The following is a 17,150-nucleotide window of genomic DNA, read 5'->3' on the forward strand; positions in this document are numbered from 1 at the left end:
TGATATTCTGGAAAAAACCAAGACTATAGAGACGGTAAGAAGGTAAGTGGTTGAGACTGGGTGGGCGAGTAGATAGAGCACAGAGCGTTTTTAATGCAGTTAAGCTGTTTTGTATGATTGAATAATGATGGATGCTTTGTCTATGTTAGACCAATTCATAGAAGATACACCGCCAAGACAGAACCCCGGTGTAAACCATGGAAGTTCCTGAGCCAGGTGTCGGGCCACAGTCCTCATGTAAACTGTGTGTCAGTGTAGGTTCATCAGTTGTAACACAGGTACCACTGTGGCAGAAGATGCCAGTCGTAGGGGAGACTCTGCATGTGTGCGGGGCAGGGTTTTATGGGAAACCTCTGCCCCTTCCTCTCAGTTTTGCTCCAAATCTAAAGCTGCTCTTAAAAATAGTCTTAAACAAAACGCAATGAAGTACTGAAACATTGAACAATACGGATAAATATCAGGATAGTTACAGTGAGTGAAAGCAGATTTAAAAAAAGGATACATTCTCTGTGGCTCCATTTAAGTCTAGCAATGCAAACCAGTCTGCAGGGATAGAACGTAAAGTGCTGCTTGCCTGCAGACAGGGTCTGGGAAGGGCTGGACCGATCCCCAGGGGCACGGAAATGCGGGAGGGCATCCGCAGTCCTCGTCCAGCGTCTGCGCGCCGCCCACGGTGCCGGGGGTGTGGATGTGTGTCAGGACAACACCAAAGTGCATAGTTTACCGCATGTCAACTAAAACTTAAAGTCGTTTTAAAAAAATAGGGGTTTATCTATAAGCTAATGTCAAAATAAGAAAAAAAATAGGAGCTCCTGTCGTGGCTCAGCGGTTAGTGAACCCAGCTAGCGTTCGTGAGAATGTGGGTTTCATCCCTGGCCTCGCTCAGTGGGTGAAGGTCCAGCGTTGCCGTAAGCTGTGGTGTAGGTCACAGACTCGGCTCAGATCCAGCGTTGCTGTGGCTCTGGCGTAGGCCAGCAGCTCCTGTTCCGACTGGACCCCTAGCCTGGGAATCTCCATATGCCGCGGGCCCTAAAAAAAAGGACAAAACGACCAAAAAAAAAAAAAAAAAAAAAAACGAAAAAGAATTACCCCCCAGTGCTTGGTCTGAGCGGTGGCCGTACAAGCCAATACACTAAAATGCTCCATGAAGAGGCACTAAGGCTGTGATCATTTCTGAAGAGAATATGGTGTCAGTACCTGGAGTGTTAGGGGTTCCGAGAAGGACTTAAGCAGGAGTGTTAGGGTTCCGAGAAGGACTTAAGCAGGAGTGTTAGGGGTTCCGAGAAGGACTTAAGCAGGAGTGTTAGGGGTTCCGAGAAGGACTTAAGCAGGAGTGTTAGGGTTCAGAGAAGATGAGATGAACCAGAACTTTTAGGGGTTCCGAGAAGTACTTAAGCAGGAGTGTTAGGGTTCCGAGAAGGACTTAAGCAGGAGTGTTAGGGTTCCGAGAAGGACTTAAGCAGGAGTGTTAGGGTTCAGAGAAGATGAGATGAGCCAGAACTTAAGCAGGAGCCATTTGAGACCTTTCCTTTTCTCACTGGTGAGTCAAAGTTCATGCTGCCGGAGAAAGCAATGTTCTCCCTTCATTTTACCTTTCAGTGTTTCTTCGGCACGGGGACCTTCCTGAGTGTTAGCAAGGATGCAGGGGGTTGTCCCTGCCCCAGCTGCCACCAGTTTGAGGCCAAAGTATAAACTTTCAGGCTCCATCTCTTACTCTCGTTCCTGAAAAATGCCATCTATTCTCGGTCTGCCTAATCCATGCGGCTTGTTCTCCGCAGTCCTGCACACCTCCGAGCAACGAGTTCAAGATCAGCATGAAATTGGAAGCCCAGGATCCCAGGAACACCACGTCCACCTGTATCGCCACAGTAGTCGGGCTGACAGGTGCTCGCCTCCGCCTTCGCCTGGACGGCAGTGACAACAAAAACGACTTCTGGCGGCTCGTTGACTCAGCTGAAATCCAGCCTGTCGGCAACTGTGAGAAGAATGGGGGTATGCTGCAGCCCCCTCTGGGTGAGTCACTAGACCTAAGCTCCCCATAGCCAACTAGTTCTCTTCCCAAACGTGTGCAGCCTATTATAAAAAAACGTAGGGTCCCCTGCCTATCCCTTCATTTTCATATGCCCCTGCCCCCCAAAAGAGGCCTACCTGAGATGAAATGAACTCTCAAATCTGGACCTCTCCATTCTGCATTAATTTAGGATAGGCAGGCTTCTCTCAAGCTCTCCTTTTCCGAACAGGATCCCACACCCCTCGTCCTTCCTCGTCAGTTCCCTTTACCCTGCGAGGCAGAATGAAGGGCGTCTTGTCATCTTAACTTGCCTCCGAAAAAACATAGAGCTTTCGCAGAATCCTACGCTGAGAGCAAGAGGTGGGAGGAAAATCCCCCAGTAGAAACAATGTGGTAAGGATCCCTTATTTCCTCCCCTCAATTCTCACTTGGTCTTTGGAACTTTCCCACTTTGAATCAATCATTAAGTAAAATGCATTATTTCACCTAAGCTAATAACCCCACTGTGTTTTTCTCCTCAAGATCAAATTCACTTTTTTTTTTTTTTTTTTTTTTGCCTCAGTGTATTTGACTGATTTCGCTCATGTCAGCAATTACTGCCCATCACAGTTGTAGTTTCAATAGAGGATAGAGAGAGCTGGGGTCGGGGCTGCGGGCTCTGTCTCCCTCAGGAGGCTGTGCTCAATCCAGTGAGCCTTGCAGGACGGTATCACGTGAAAGACCTCCCGGGTGGTTATTTAACATTCTCCCCCATCAAAGAAATTACTTGTAATATGAAATTTCGGGTGTATATAAAAGTAGAAAAAAGAGCACAGGTGAATATCTATGTATCCTTTATCCGAATAGTCAGTCGTGTCTTCATTGTACCTGCACACTTCCTGCCCCCTTCCTGCCCAATTGCCTAAACATAGTATCATTCTCTCATTACATATTTATTATGTATCTCATAGGTAATATTTTAAAGACAATCATAATAACATCACATGTAAATACACTGTAATTCCTTCACATCAACAAATATTTAGTCAGTGTTTAAATTTTCCTTGTTGTCTGTCTGTCTCTGTCTCTCTCTTTTTTACGTTTTCTTTGAATCAGGACCCAGATAAGATCAGCATATTGCAGTTGGTTGATATGTCCCTTAAGCCTCTTTTAATCTGTGGATTTTCCTTCTCTCTCTCATTGTCTTCTTGCAATTTATTTGTTGAAAAAACCAAGTCATTTGTCTTTAAAATTTCCCACAATTCGATTTTACTGATTATATGTCCGTGGTATCATTTAACATGCATCTCTGTCCTCCCTGCCTAGAAATTAGTAACTAGACGTAGAGGCTGGATCAGGTTCAGGTTCAGTTTTTTCACAAGAATATTTCATAGGTGGCGGTGTTTACCTCTGTTAGGAAGCACATGTGGTCTGATTGTCTCTCATTCTACAGTGTAGCAGCCGTTACTGCTCGTGGTCTGGATCAGGGGTTGACAGACTTTCTTAAAGGGTCAGAGAGTAAATACTTCATGCTTAGGAGCCATACAGTCTCTCTTGCAACTTGTCATCTTTGTCCTTTAACTCCAATTCCACCCCTAGCCTGGGAACCTCCACATGCCGCAGGTGCAGCCCTAAAAAGACGAAGCAGCCAAAGGCCATACATAAACAGATGGGCAAGGCTGTGTTCCAGTAGAGCTTTATTTATAAAAACATACAGCCAATCTTCTGGCTCTAGGTTATTGACCCTGATTTAGACCCATCAATTTATTATAGTTGCAAAATGGGAAATTTTAATATTACCATTTTGTCCACATTAAATGGAATATATCTATTAAAATAAACTTTCATCAACTGTTTGGTTATCCTGAGGTGTAGTTCATGCAGGAAATATAGTTTAGATGCTTGATATTTTTCTTTGTTTACCACTTTTCAAAATAATAAGTTGAATTACCCTCATCCACCAATATTATTTTCAGTGTTGTTGTTGTTATCTAATATCGTAAATTCTAAGATTCATACTTTTTTTTTTTTTGTCTTTTGTCTTTTTTTAGGGCCGCACCTGCGGCATGTGGAGGTTCCCAGGCTAGGGGTGGAATCAGAGCTGCATCTGCTGGCCACAGCAACTGGGATCTGAGCTGCATCTGCTACCTACACCACAGCTCATGGCAACGCCCAGGGATCAAACCTGCATCCCCGTGGATCCCAGTTGGGTTCGTTAGCTGCTGAGCCATGAAGGGAACTCCCAAAGATTGATACATATTTAATGTGTTTCAATCCATTACACTAATTGTCCATATTGATTCTTGAATTATCCTGTCTTTGGCTTCACAGGAGCCTCATCAAGTTGTCTCCTGACTCTGTTATTTAATAGTTCCCTCGGATTTTTGACATTTCAGAAGGTTCCAGGTTCATCTTTTACATTTCTTTTCCCGCATATGGAATCAGCTGTTTCTTTTAGGTTCCTGGGCTCCTTTTCATGGGAAGTGGGACTTAGAGACCATAATCTGAGCACTGGATTGCTCAGTGCTGCTGGATTGGTCATTCTTTCTAGCCTTTGTGGTGGAGAGAGGTAGGAACTACTTTTTTAGAAAGTATTGTTACTAAGAGTGAAGAAATCATTGGCTTATATGTATACCTCCTCCTAAAATTCAGGAGGTGGTGGTTTTGCTTACTTTGTCTTTACTGTCTCAAATCTGTTGTCTGCGTTGTACCACAGCGAAGCCCTGATTCCTCAGGTCACTAACAAACAACGCATTTACCCCGTCCCACCAGGCACACAGGACAGCTTCGGAAAAGCAGTGCCGGGCAGTTGCCGTTGTGATTACGGCCAGTGTTCCAGTTATTTGCATCCCCACTTCAGGGAAGAAGGTCAATAACGTGTTGCACATTCATTCGTGTTAGTTTGTCCCGGAGTGGCAGTGCTGCCAGCTTGGTATAAACTGAGGTTTATTTGTTCCGGTTGGGGTTTGATTTTTAGAGACTGCTTTTTAAATTTTTTTCTTTGTAAGCATATACATGATATACATCATTCTTAAAGTGAAATCTGTAAAACAAAGTATGACCCCCTTCACCCTACCCGTCTTCTGTCATAGGCAACCACTTTCTTTTCATTTTATACTTTATAAGCATTTTCATTTTAAAAAATAAGCAAATATACCCCTGCGAGTCTGTGTACATGTATACACTTGTATCCCTGCCTTCTTCTGTAAATGACAGCATGTCACACACACTTTCCTCAACCTTGCTTTTTCTTTTAATGTGTGTCCCGAAGACGACGTCTTAGTAGTGTGGACCTGCTCCTCATTCCTTTTCGCAGCTGCATATACTCTAATATTCTCAACCCGTTTTAGGAACCACTGTTCAGAAGCTTGAGAGACTATTAAAAATATAACTCCTGGAGTTCCCGTTGTGGCGCAGTGGTTAACGAATCCGACTAGGAACCATGAGGTTGCGGGTTCGGTCCCTGCCCTTGCTCAGTGGGTTAACGATCCGGCGTTGCCGTGAGCTGTGGTGTAGGTTGCAGACGCGGCTCGGATCCTGCGTTGCTGTGGCTCTGGCGTAGGCCGGTGGCTACAGCTCCGATTCAACCCCTAGCCTGGGAACCTCCATATGCCGCGGGAGTGGCCCAAGAAATAGCAACAACAACAACAACAAAAAGACAAAAAGACAAAAAAATAAATAAATAAATATATATATATAACTCCTTAGGGCTGATGGTGACTATCTAAGTCAAAATCTTTCTGCAAATTCTCCAGAAACATACTGATCAAAAAGAAGAGCATATCAAACCATCCCAAACTCATGTCGAAAACATAATTCAGCATTCAAGAATACCACAGATTCCGGTGATGTTACCTAAATGTTGAGATATAACAATCTGAAACCACTAGAGCTAGCACCTGTCCCATACCAGAATGACGAGATTTATGTACGTGCAAACAGAGAAGGCAGCGGGAGCCTAACACAGCCAAAGTCGCCCCCAGAAAAAGAGGGTCCCATCCGAGTGGGAAATGCTGAAAGGAAGGAGAATCGGAAGGAAGAGAGTGAATGAAAAGTGTGAGGGACTGGATGTAGCAGCGTTGGGAAGGTAACTGCCATTGTCGGAGAGGCACCGACAACGTTGGAGGAGGAGAAGCACGCTGGGCGGTGATTTGTAAAGTTATGCAGGAACCAAAGACAGTCGCAAAATCGAGAGACACCAGTCTTCCCATCCCGTCCCAAACAGGCGTAACGACCGGGGAAACTGCACTTCACGCGGCCAGCAGAAATCTCATGACCCAAGGTGCCTGCCAACGTGGAACGTGCTGTTTTTTGCTAGCCCAGGAAAACATAAAGACATTTCAGATGATTGGGAAGCAGCAGTCAACATCCATGAAAAGCTTCTACATGAAGACAAACAGAAGTGGAGGATAAAACCATTTTAACTACTGAAAATTCTACTGCCCAGATCAGTGACTAACCAAAGGAAAACTGTTGCACAGTAACCCATCTTGAGTTAAGTAAATATTGACAGATATGAAAAAATACCTTGAATCATAAATTTTATAAGACTAAATATGCACAATAGACAGGAAGATGTGAGAGTAAAATTGTCCAAATTCAAGAGAAACATTGAAGAAAGAAAAATCATCTCAGTTGAAGACTCAGTTCCAGGGGGGACAGGAGTTGCAGCTGAAAGTGTAAACAAAGGTCATTGAGATAAGAAATAAAGTAGCCAAGAGGAGTTCCCTTGGTGACACAGCAAGCTAAGGATCTGACGTCGCTGCTGTGGTTCAGGTTGCGGCTGTGGCGTGGGTTCAGTCCCTGGCCCCACAACTTCTGCATGCCCCAGGTGTGGCCAGAACGAAACAAAAACAACAAAATAGCCAAGAGACTAAGAATAAATATGAGAAAATGTTTAAAAGTTTCAGAAAGGAACTATTAGGTGTCAAATACAGTCAACAAAGATCCAGCGTGTGTCTGCACAGGTATGTGTACATGCATAATTGGAGCCCCTGAAGAAGAAAAACAGAATTAGTACTTAAAATTGTAATATAAGAAAATTTTCTGGAGTTCTTATCATGGTGCAGTGGAAACAAATCTGACTAGGAACCACAAGGTTGCCGATTCGATCCCTGGCCTCACTCAGCGGGTGAAGGATCCGGCATTGCCGTGAGCTGTGGTGTAGGTCGCAGACACGGCTTGGATCTGGTGTTGCTGTGGCTGTGGTGTAGGCCGATGGCTACAGCTCTGATTCGACCCCTCGCCTGGGAACCTCCATATACCGCGGGTGCAGCCCTAAAAAAAAAAAAAAAAAAAAAAAGGAAGAAAATTTTCCGAAAATTCAAGGATACCTTCGTATTGAAAGGGCCTACCTTATTCTGGGAAAACTTGACCTGGATTGGTCAATTCTAAGACAGAGTCTAGTCAGAGTATTACATTCTAGGAATAAAGAAAAATTCATTTAAGCCTCCAGCAAAAAAAAAAAAACAGCCAGTTTCTTACAAGGGAAGGAAAGTTAGGTTGCATCATACTTCTCAGCAGCAAATTAAACATGAAGACAAAGCAGAGCAGTGTTTTTAAGAAGTTCAAGGAAAGAAAATGAGAAGACAGTTTTATATCTAAACACGCTGTTTTTTCAGGTGTTGAGAATATAGTGAGAGTTTTCAGCATGCAAGGACTTAGGCAATAATGTGACCCCAGGCCCCTCCTAAGGAACCAGATATGGCAAGCGCTCCATCCAAAAGACAGATGATCCGTCTAAGACAAAACAGAGGTGAGGACCAAGGCAGAATGGTGTGGCATGAGTGGGTCCAGTGGTTTGAACACAGAAAGTTTCATACAACTGTTAACTAGCAGAGGATTGGAGAAGGGGCTCGGCTGCTCAAAAGGGAGGAGGACTCTAAAGAACAGCATAGCAAACATAAGGCCAAGCCGCGTGCTGGGGCAGAGGTGGAGAGCCCAAGGAAGAGCCTCCCGCCCCCCACCTCCGGGCCGAGGTGGGTACCCTGTTGGAGAGGGCACGGCTGTGCCTCACTAAACGAGAGGCGTCATCGTGGTAGCACAGCAGTGCAGCTTGCTAGAAGTCTGCCCTCTAGATGCTAGGAAACTGTTCACTGACGGTTGTGTCTCTGGAGAGAGTCTGCTGTAGGACCACTGAAGGTAGGGGAGGGTAGTGCTGCTGCTGCTGGCCCCTGAATCCTCCTGACTGCTGTGTACTCAGGTCAGGGCCAGCAGAGAAAATGGGAGTGCGGCAGGAGCCTGCCAAACGAACACACTGGAACCGGAAAGCAAGCCTCTTCCTCCTGCCTTGCCTTCAGATGGGATCCAAGAATAGCCTTACAGTCGGCAGACCAGGAGTTCCCGTTGTGGTGCAGTGGAAACGAACCCAGCTAGTACCCATCGGGACGCAGGTTTGATCCCTGGCCTCCATCAGTGAGTTAAGGATCTGGCGTTGCCACGAGCTATGGTATAGGTTGCAGATGCAGCTCGGATCCTGAGCTGCCGTGGCTGTAGCGCAGGCTGGCAGCTGTAGCTCCGATTCGCCCCCTTGCCTGGGAACTTTCATGTGCCGAAGGTACAGCCCTAAAATGCACAACAAAAGCCAAAACACAAAAAACTGACAGGCCGAATATTCGAAGCCTAAACGAGGCAATAGGGGAGTAAGGACATTATGAACTATGTTAGTGTTAACCGCTAACACCGCCTCAATACCAGAGCAACAAAAGGTTAAAGATAGACCACGTAGAGAGAGAGGTGAACTAAATATGGAAAATGCAATAAATAAAACACGACAAGAGTGGAGACCAAATGTGTGGTTTATATTCACGTAAGTGATTTTAACTCACCTATTAAAAAAATTCAGATTGGTGCCCAAAGTCAAACCCGACTTTATGTTCTGCACAGGAGACACGCATCAGGGAAAGTGAGTCCGAAAGGCTGGAAAATAAAAGGATAAGGAAGGATGTGTGCGGGGCTCCAACCGTGTAATCGCACAGGTTACAGTTCGCTGTCGGACGTGGCGGCGTTCGGAACAGAGATTTCAGTAGACGGAAAAGATACACAGACAGACACGGAGGGGATTTAACACACTTCTCTGAGGACCAAGGCCAAGGGAGCAGGAAGGAAAGGTGCTGAAGCTTTCATGATGGTGTGACCGTGTGTGTGTGAGTGTGAGCGTGTGTGCATATCAGACTCTATACCCCCGGGGGATGACCTTCTACCGTGAAATTTAAAACTCTTAAACAACTTTTGTTTGAAAGGGGGAAATATAAATCAAAATTTCAGAATTCCCAAAACGTAATAATAAAAATCACATCAGAATTTTGAGATAAAATGAAGGCAGTGTTTGGAAGAAAATTTATAGCTTTAAATAACTGACATAAATTAAAACGAAAGGATAAAAATTAAGAAGTTAAATTCCCAATTCAAAAAGATAGAAAAAGTTACAATCCAAAGAAAATCCAAAGTAGAAAGAAATAGAAGAAAAAATAAAGATAAAAAGATTAAGGAAGTGGAAAATAAAAAGGCAGTAAATCAAAATACTGGTCCTTTGGAGAAAATATCCACAAAATATGCAGACTCCTAGTTAGCATAATAAGGAACAAGGGCAATATGTGTGGACATGGCAGAGGAGGGAATAACGCTGTGTAAATAAACTAGAAAAGCTAGGTGGAATAGGAAAATACGCTTTGTCGAAGTGGACCCTGTAGCACTACCATGTTTAATATCTATCTATATATTTTTATGTAAAACTATAAAATGCGTTTTCAAAGCACTGCATGCAAATTATTTTACAAGAAAATTCTACAAAACTTTGAAGGCCAGGTAATTCCATTCCACTTGAGTTGTTGTAACGCCCAAGGGAGTTTTCTGTAGTGATGGAAGTGTTTTGTATCTCTGCTGTCCGGTGTGGTAGTGACAGCCACCCATGGCTGGCGAGCTCTTGAAATGCGGCTGCTGCAACTGAAGAATGGAATTTTTAGTTTTATTTAATTTAATTGTAATTTAAAATTAACACTAACAAAAAAAAAGTCAAAAACCACATGATCATCTCACTAGATGCAGAAAAAGCATTTGAAACAGTCTAACATGCATTTATGATAAAAACTCTTACCAAAGTGGGTATAGAGGGAACATACCTGAACATAAAGCCATTTATGACAGACCCACCTCAAAGGTAATACTCACTGGAGGAAAGCGGAAAGCCTTCCCACTAAGATCTGGAAGAGACAAGGACGCCCACTCTCACCACTGTCATTCAGCATAGTACTGGAAGTCCTGTTGCCGGAATTTGGCCTCTGCCTTCTGGTGCCGAAGTGAAACACAAAGATGGGGTTTGGGGTAAAGGAGGAAAAAAATACCTTTATTGCTTTGCCGGGCAGAGGAGGGCCACAGCAGGCTAATGCCGGAAAGACGGTGCCCCCCACCCCCCTCGGAAAGAACTGCAAGGAGTTTTATAGTACAAAGGAGAAAAACAGGTTTTCATATAGGAATCAGGATTGGGACAAACATGCATTCTCGTTGTTTGGGGGGAATCTTCGCCGTCAAAGCTGGAGTCCGGAGTTCTGATCTTGAGGGTGGTCTCCTGGGCTATTGCCTCAAATAACAGTACTGGGGAAAGGCGTATTGATCAGAGATGAGAACAGACTAGGAAAGCTCCTGAAAAACAGCATGTGCTGCTAACCTTCAACCCACAGGCAATTATGCTCAGGATGCCTAATCTTCAGCGCAGGGGTGGTTGTGTTTAGGGAGAAGGACAAGGAAGGTCTCTAAGCTGTTCAGTTTCAGAGTATTCGTTTCAGAAGGAAGCGTGAGGAATATAACTCTTCTCTCGGGCATGAGGCACCTGCCTCAGTCCTGGTCACCACAATCAGAGAAGCAGAAGAAATAAAAGGTAATTTAAAATTAAAAGCCTTTGTAGTTGGCAACTACCATACTAGGCTGTGCACTTCTAATTTTTTTTTTTTTTTTTTGGCCTCCCCCCAACATAGGGAGCTCCCAGGCCAGGGATCAGATCTGAATCACAGTTGTGACCTAAGCCATGGCTGCAGCAACGTAGGATGGCAACCCACTGTGCCAGGTGCTCCAGAGGCAGAGTGTGGGCTGTCTCTGGAGGAGAGAGGCCCTGGAGTGCAGGGGTGGTTTGTTTTTTAATGGGCTGAGTAATTTCATAGGCTGGAAAGTGGAAGGATTATTCCAACTATTTGGGGGGGGTAAGATTTCCAGAAATTGGGCCATTGCCCACTTTTTGGTCTTTTTTGGTCTGCCTCGGAACTTCACGGAGCCTGCAGGCGTGTTATCTAGCATGTGCTGCCTTATTATAGTGAGTTTATACTGAGACTTTAGGTTTACTAGAAGGTCTTCTGCCGTCTTGGGCCTAATGGGTTCTGACCAGTTTCTGTCTTATCCTTAATGGCTACGTCATTCTTTAATAGCTGTGTCCTGCCCCTTCCCTCCTATCTCAAAGGGAGAATAGGGAGTGGCGGCCAGTAGATGCGGGGGTTTCTTTCTGGAGTCATGAAAATGTTCTAAAATTAGATAGAATGATCTTTGCATAACCCTAAAAACCACTGATTCACATATTTAAAGGGATACATTTTATAATGAGTTACATCTCAATAAAGCCGTTGTTCTTCCCAAATCGCATATCTGATTCAACAAGTAGCGTTGGAAAAGCTGGATATCTACATGCAAAAGAACGACGTTGGACCTTTATTTCACACTATTGCATAGTAGTTAACTCAGAATGGATCAGCAACCTAAACGTAGGGCTAAACCTATAAAACTCTCAGATAAGAACATGGGGAAAAGCTTCGCGATGTCGGAACTGCCAGTGATTTCTTGGATGTGACACCAGAAGCCCAAGCAACAAAAGAAAAACGTAGCCAAATTGGACTGCACTAAAATTAAAAATTTTCATCAAACAACAGCGTTAACAGTGAAAAGGGAACTCCCGGGATGGGAGAAAATATTTGCAAATCACACATCTGATAAGAGGTTAGTATCCAGAATATATTTTTTACAACTCCAACAGTAACAAACAACCAGAGTGAAAAACAGGCAAAGGACTTGAATAGACACGTCTCTAAAGGAGGTGTACAAATAGCTAAGAAGCACGTGAACAGATGCTCAGCATTGCTAATCGTGTAGGGAAATGCAGGTCAAAGCCACAGTGAGGTAACACTTCACCCCCACATGCATTAGGATGGCCGTTATCAGATAAACAGAAAATAACCAGCGTAGGTTAGGATGTGGGGAGATGGGACCCCATGTGCACTGGGAAAGTGCGATGGGACAAGCACTGCGGAGACCAAGTGGCGTTGCCTCGAGAGACGGTCGGAAGAGAACCACCCCGTGTTCTACCCGCTCCGCCTTGGGGTGGATGAGGGAATAGAAAGCAGGGGGTGAAGGCAGGGGTTGCAAAGCAGCACCGTTCACAGTATCCGAAAGGTCAGGACAATCCAGGGGCCCCCCGAGAGGAGAAGGGTACATAGGATGTGGTCCATACATACGATGAACTGTTACTCAGCCTCTAAAGGAGGAGATTGCGACACATCCCACGATGCGGATGAAACCCAGAGATGCTGCGCTGAGCGAGACCAACCAGCCCCACAAGGACAGATGCCGTGTAATTCTACGTATTCGAGGAGCCTAATACTAAGGCAGATTCACAGAGACGGGAAATCGAAGGGGGTTGCAGGGAGCTCCGAGGGCCGAGTGGGAAGTGATTGTTAGATGAGCGGCCTTTCTTCGGGGGAAGAGGAAGAAGTTCTGAAGGTGGAAGGTGGTGACGGTCACACGACGACGTGAGTGGGCTGGATGCTGTTCACGTTTGCGAAAGAAGGAAATAGGTGTGTGTACGTACACGTGCAGAACATACACGAACTTCTGCGTACGCTGTGTACGTACAGTTCTAGGAAAAGAAACAGGATGGCTAAGGCAGAAAACAGTGAAGAGGCCGCCTATCGGAGTATCTGGGACTGGGGTGGAAAGTACAGAAACGGGGTGGGGCTTCTCTGAGCATTCCCTGTACGCTCCTGTCACTTTTGAGTTATGTCGGTGTTTTGCCTGATACATACAATTAACCCCCCAAAAAGGTGAGCAAGACATAGCCTAAGTTGACTCTGAGTAGAAACAGACCGGGCCAGCGGGTGGACGACGCCATCCCGCTGAAGAAAGAGCTTAAACAACTTGGACACAGAGCCCGCCCCACCCTCAGGGGACATGCGGAAGTGCAGAGAGATTCTGACCTAGTGCTGGTGGTGCTTTTGCCCCATGATCTGAAACTACTTTGCATGTATCGAAGACAGCAGATGAATGAGTGATGCCCGTAGGACTGGGAGAAGGTGGAGAACGCTGCAGAGTGGTGTTTGAAGTGTAGGCGTGTTATGAACTCAGCTTAAAAAGGCATATGTGGTAATATGTGTAAAGTGTACATAAATATATTAATATATAACATATTCACTTGGAATGCATATGTATACAAACATACACGTATGTTAGCTTTTCCAAGCTCTGTTGAAAAGGCCTGGACACAGCAACCCCTCAGCAGCAGTGACCAGACCTTCATTTTGCTTTCTAAATCCTTCTCCACTGAAAGGAATCAGGACTCCTTGGAGGCATGCCTGATTCCAAGGCTGAGCAACAGAGAAAGTGTAAGGTGAATCTGGAACATCTTATTGTGCTGGAAAGCAGGAAAGTCTCAGAGAATGATGGGGACCTAGCAGAGGGATGCAGGAACGAGCCTAGATGGGCTCTGACTGGCCAACATTGGAAAAATATGACTCTCAAAAAAAAAAAAAAGAAAATAGTAATAGCGTCCATGGGTCCCTAGTGAAACACAAAGAAAAACAATTTAAGTTGCCGAGAAAGTTCTTTTTTATAGAATATCAGCTAATAAATATAAAGAATGATTGAAAACTACCATTTTGCAACCACCATTGTAATGGATTCCGGCAATGATAAGGAATATGCTAAAAACATGTTTTTCAAAAGCTTATCGGACAGTAGGATATTCACATCGGCTCAGAGTTTCTCCCCACTGACTGTCTGTTCATTATAAGGGGAAGTTACAGTGTATAAATCTGTGAGTCGCTACTTAAAATGTAGTATCGTCAGTTTGTCAGTAGTTAGACAAACTGACGTGACGCACTTCTTGAAGTAATAAAAGTACTCAGTATCATTTGTGTGGTGTTTGTGGGACATTCCATAAAACAGCCCAGACTCTTCAGAAACAGCAATTTCATGAAAGACAAAAGGCAACAGGATGATTCAAGCTTAAAAGAGACTGCGGATTCCCTTGTGGCATACATCATGTTCAAGATTGGGGGCTGTAACTGAAGCAGCTCAGGTCACTGCAGGGGTGCAGGTTTGATCCCTGGTCTCGGCACGTGCACGTGCCACAACGTGGCCAAAAAAAAAAAAAAGATTAAAGGAGACTAAAGAAACATGAAAACCAAGTGCAATATGTGATTCTTGATATATTTTACAAATTAAACAGCTGTAAAGATTTGGGGACAGTTGAGAATATTTGTAATTAAATTTCTTGGGTCAGATAATACTGCAGTATTAAAGGAGACGTCTTGCTCTGAGGACAAGCGTCCTGACAGGACGTTTTATGATGGCCTGAACTTTCCCGTGGTTTAGAGGAAAAAGTACGTGCAGACAGATGGAAAGCAACTGTGGTGAAGTGCAATTAGTTGCTGAATCTAGGTGAAGGGTATCTAGTTTGCTCATGTACTGTTTTTGCTACTTTTCTCAAGGTTCAAAATTTCTCAAAATAAAAAGTTTTAACTAATGTATATAATTATACATGTGTATGTGTGTGTGTGTTCATGTCCCCCAGGCCGCCTCTGGACCTCTCCCCAGAGTTGCTGAATCAGAATCTCTAGGTAATGGGGCTTGGGACTCTGCATGGTCAAACAGCTTTGCCGAGACTCTAACGCAGTTGGTCTGTGTTTGGGAAGCATGGCTCTAAAGAGCATTCTTCTCCATTAAAATCTTTTATGATTTGTGTGTGTGTGTCCTGTTCACATAGGAACGTTGGTGACTCCCTTGCAGGGTCCTCCAGAGAGAAAAGGCGAAAAGGTAGAATGATTCTCGGGTGATAGCAGCCTTTCCTCAAACCCCTTTGTTTTCCTGATCCATCCGTCCTGTGCTCAGATTCTTTCCTCTGAACAGGGCTGAGTCTGGATCACTCATTCTCAGACAGCCGGCCAGCTGGAATCACTTAGGGAGCTCTCGAAAATTTCCGTGCCTAGGCCTTACTGCAGCTCACTTAAATCTGTATTTCTGGGGGTAGGACTGATGTAGTCTTTAATACTCCCCAACCCCAGTCTAGAACAGAGCCAGCCTCTAGGGAGGCCCCTAGTCAAGTGTGTCAGGATCCCAATATAAACCGCCTGCTCAGCAGACTTGGTCACATGCTCTGGTGTCTGTGGGGGACACTGACTTGAATGTTTTTTGTTCCTGGCACTGGCCTGTCTTCTCAAATGCTAAACAGCCTCCAGGACCTGTCAGAGGAAGGAGAATTTAAAAGGATCTATATCTTGAAGTTCCCATTGTGGCTCAGCAGGTTAAGAACCTGACTAGTGTCCATGAGGACGCAGGTTCTATCCCTGGCCTCGCTCAGTGGCTTAAGGATCCAGTGTTGCGGTGGCTGTGGGGTAGGCTGGCAGCTGCAGACCCAATTAGACCCTTAGCCTGGGAACTTACATATTCCAAAAAAAAAAAAAAAAAAGGGGTATGTTTTGTAGTTGTAGAGATTTGGACTCTGTTTATAGAAATTTGTGGGGGGAGGGACACAAAATTTTAGAAAAGAAGTAACTTTAACCATGGTGTCCTAAATACTCATTTTATAAATTTTAAAAATACTCTCTGAGGGCTCTCTTCTCTGCAGCAAGGCCCTTGATATTAATGCCAGACCCATCCATACCTAAGCTACCTCACGACTAGTCACAACCCCCACTCCCAGATAAAAAAGTCTGAATTAACTTGTGTTCGAGTGTGTGTGAGAGTGGAGCAGGGAAGTGGTGACATCATCCTGGCAGAACCAGAAGGAATCCTAATAGTCCTTCCGAGAGACAGCCTGGCTGAACATCCGCTTCTGACTCAGGCAAGACAGTTTGTTCAGCACCTCTCTTCCAGTTCCACTTCTCCTTTCTCTTACTCTTGGGAAGAATTTAGATAGCTCATCCAGCCTCAGTTTGAAAGCACTGCCTCAGTTCAGTGTCTTTCTCAGACAAACAGAGAAATGGTAAAAGTGAAGTGAGTTGTTTCGGGTTGTGCAGTGAGTCAGTGGCCTGTTCTGTGCATGTGTTTGTATGTGGATATGCATGTGAAGCTCTTCTTGGAGGAGAGAATGATCTGGGAACCGTCTCGACAGCCGTAGAGCCTGATAACTTCATAAAGCTTGGAATTACGTGGGACGATGGCAGGGTGGGGAGGAGGACCCATCCGTGTGGTTCCTGGCATGCGTGCTGTTCTGATACCTGCCACCAGGGGGCATGAGCTATGCTTAGCTTCTACACCTGCTGAGGTACACTGAAGTCCAGGCAGGCTCAAGTCACTGTTGGTTTAAACATCCGAATCCTGGCTTACTCGGTAGTCCCACAGTCTTAGGAGCATCTAGAAGTTCTTTGTAATTGCTTCTTCAAGAAATCCTCGGTAAGCACAGAACGCCTGCAGCATGCCTGGATTGAAAATTAGAGACCTGGCTTTCTGCTATTAGCCCAGCCACTTACTAGTTTAATTGTGTGGCCAGTGGTAAATTGCTTACCTTGACTTTTAACCTTGAAATTCAGTAGCCTCACTTGCCAGATCATTAGTAAACCCTGCCGCATGTTTTTTGTGAGGTTTAAATGGGAGAACATGGTAAAGCATTTATCAGTTCCTGGCACCCATTTGATATGTGGAGACTTTTTTCTTTGTTCAGTAAAACTTTCATGTTACTTATGTTCTAGTTGGAAAGACATACACATACATGGGAACAAGAAAGAAAATTTAGGCAGTGATAAGAAGTCAAGGATAATAAGAAAGGAGCAGGATCTAGGCGATATTTACTGAGGAGGTGATATTTCAGCAAAGAACTAACTATTAACGATTCGAGGAAAGTGAGTGGTGTTTGAGGCACAGGGACAGAGCTCAGTGTGCTGAGGAAACAGACCAGTGAATGAAGGTC

The 17,150-nt window shown here is 44.7% G+C and overlaps 1 protein-coding gene across 50 annotated transcripts in view; it reads left to right on the forward strand.

The window, feature by feature from the left end:
• Nucleotides 1–17,150, forward strand: part of SCMH1 (Scm polycomb group protein homolog 1) — a 189,468-nt gene that overhangs the window by 76,558 nt on the left and 95,760 nt on the right. For 43 of the 50 annotated variants that reach the window (XR_014808590.1, XM_084965509.1, XM_084965517.1 and 40 more), the window contains one exon: nucleotides 1,779–2,013. Coding sequence is in view for 40 of the 50 variants with exons in the window: in XM_084965509.1 (XP_084821635.1) it covers nucleotides 1,779–2,013 (235 nt within the window). In the remaining 10 variants the exon portion in view is untranslated. Of the gene's footprint in view, nucleotides 1–1,778; nucleotides 2,014–14,816; nucleotides 14,863–17,150 lie in introns of all 50 variants that reach the window. The other 7 variants (XM_084965530.1, XM_084965529.1, XM_084965527.1 and 4 more) reach the window with 1 other exon arrangement.

This window comes from Sus scrofa, chromosome 6, assembly GCF_054392235.1.
Source record: "Sus scrofa isolate SSC_HxYL_T2T_F1_AM1 chromosome 6, Sscrofa_HxYL_maternal_Yorkshire_Landrace_v2.0, whole genome shotgun sequence".
Lineage (NCBI taxonomy): Eukaryota > Metazoa > Chordata > Mammalia > Artiodactyla > Suidae > Sus > Sus scrofa.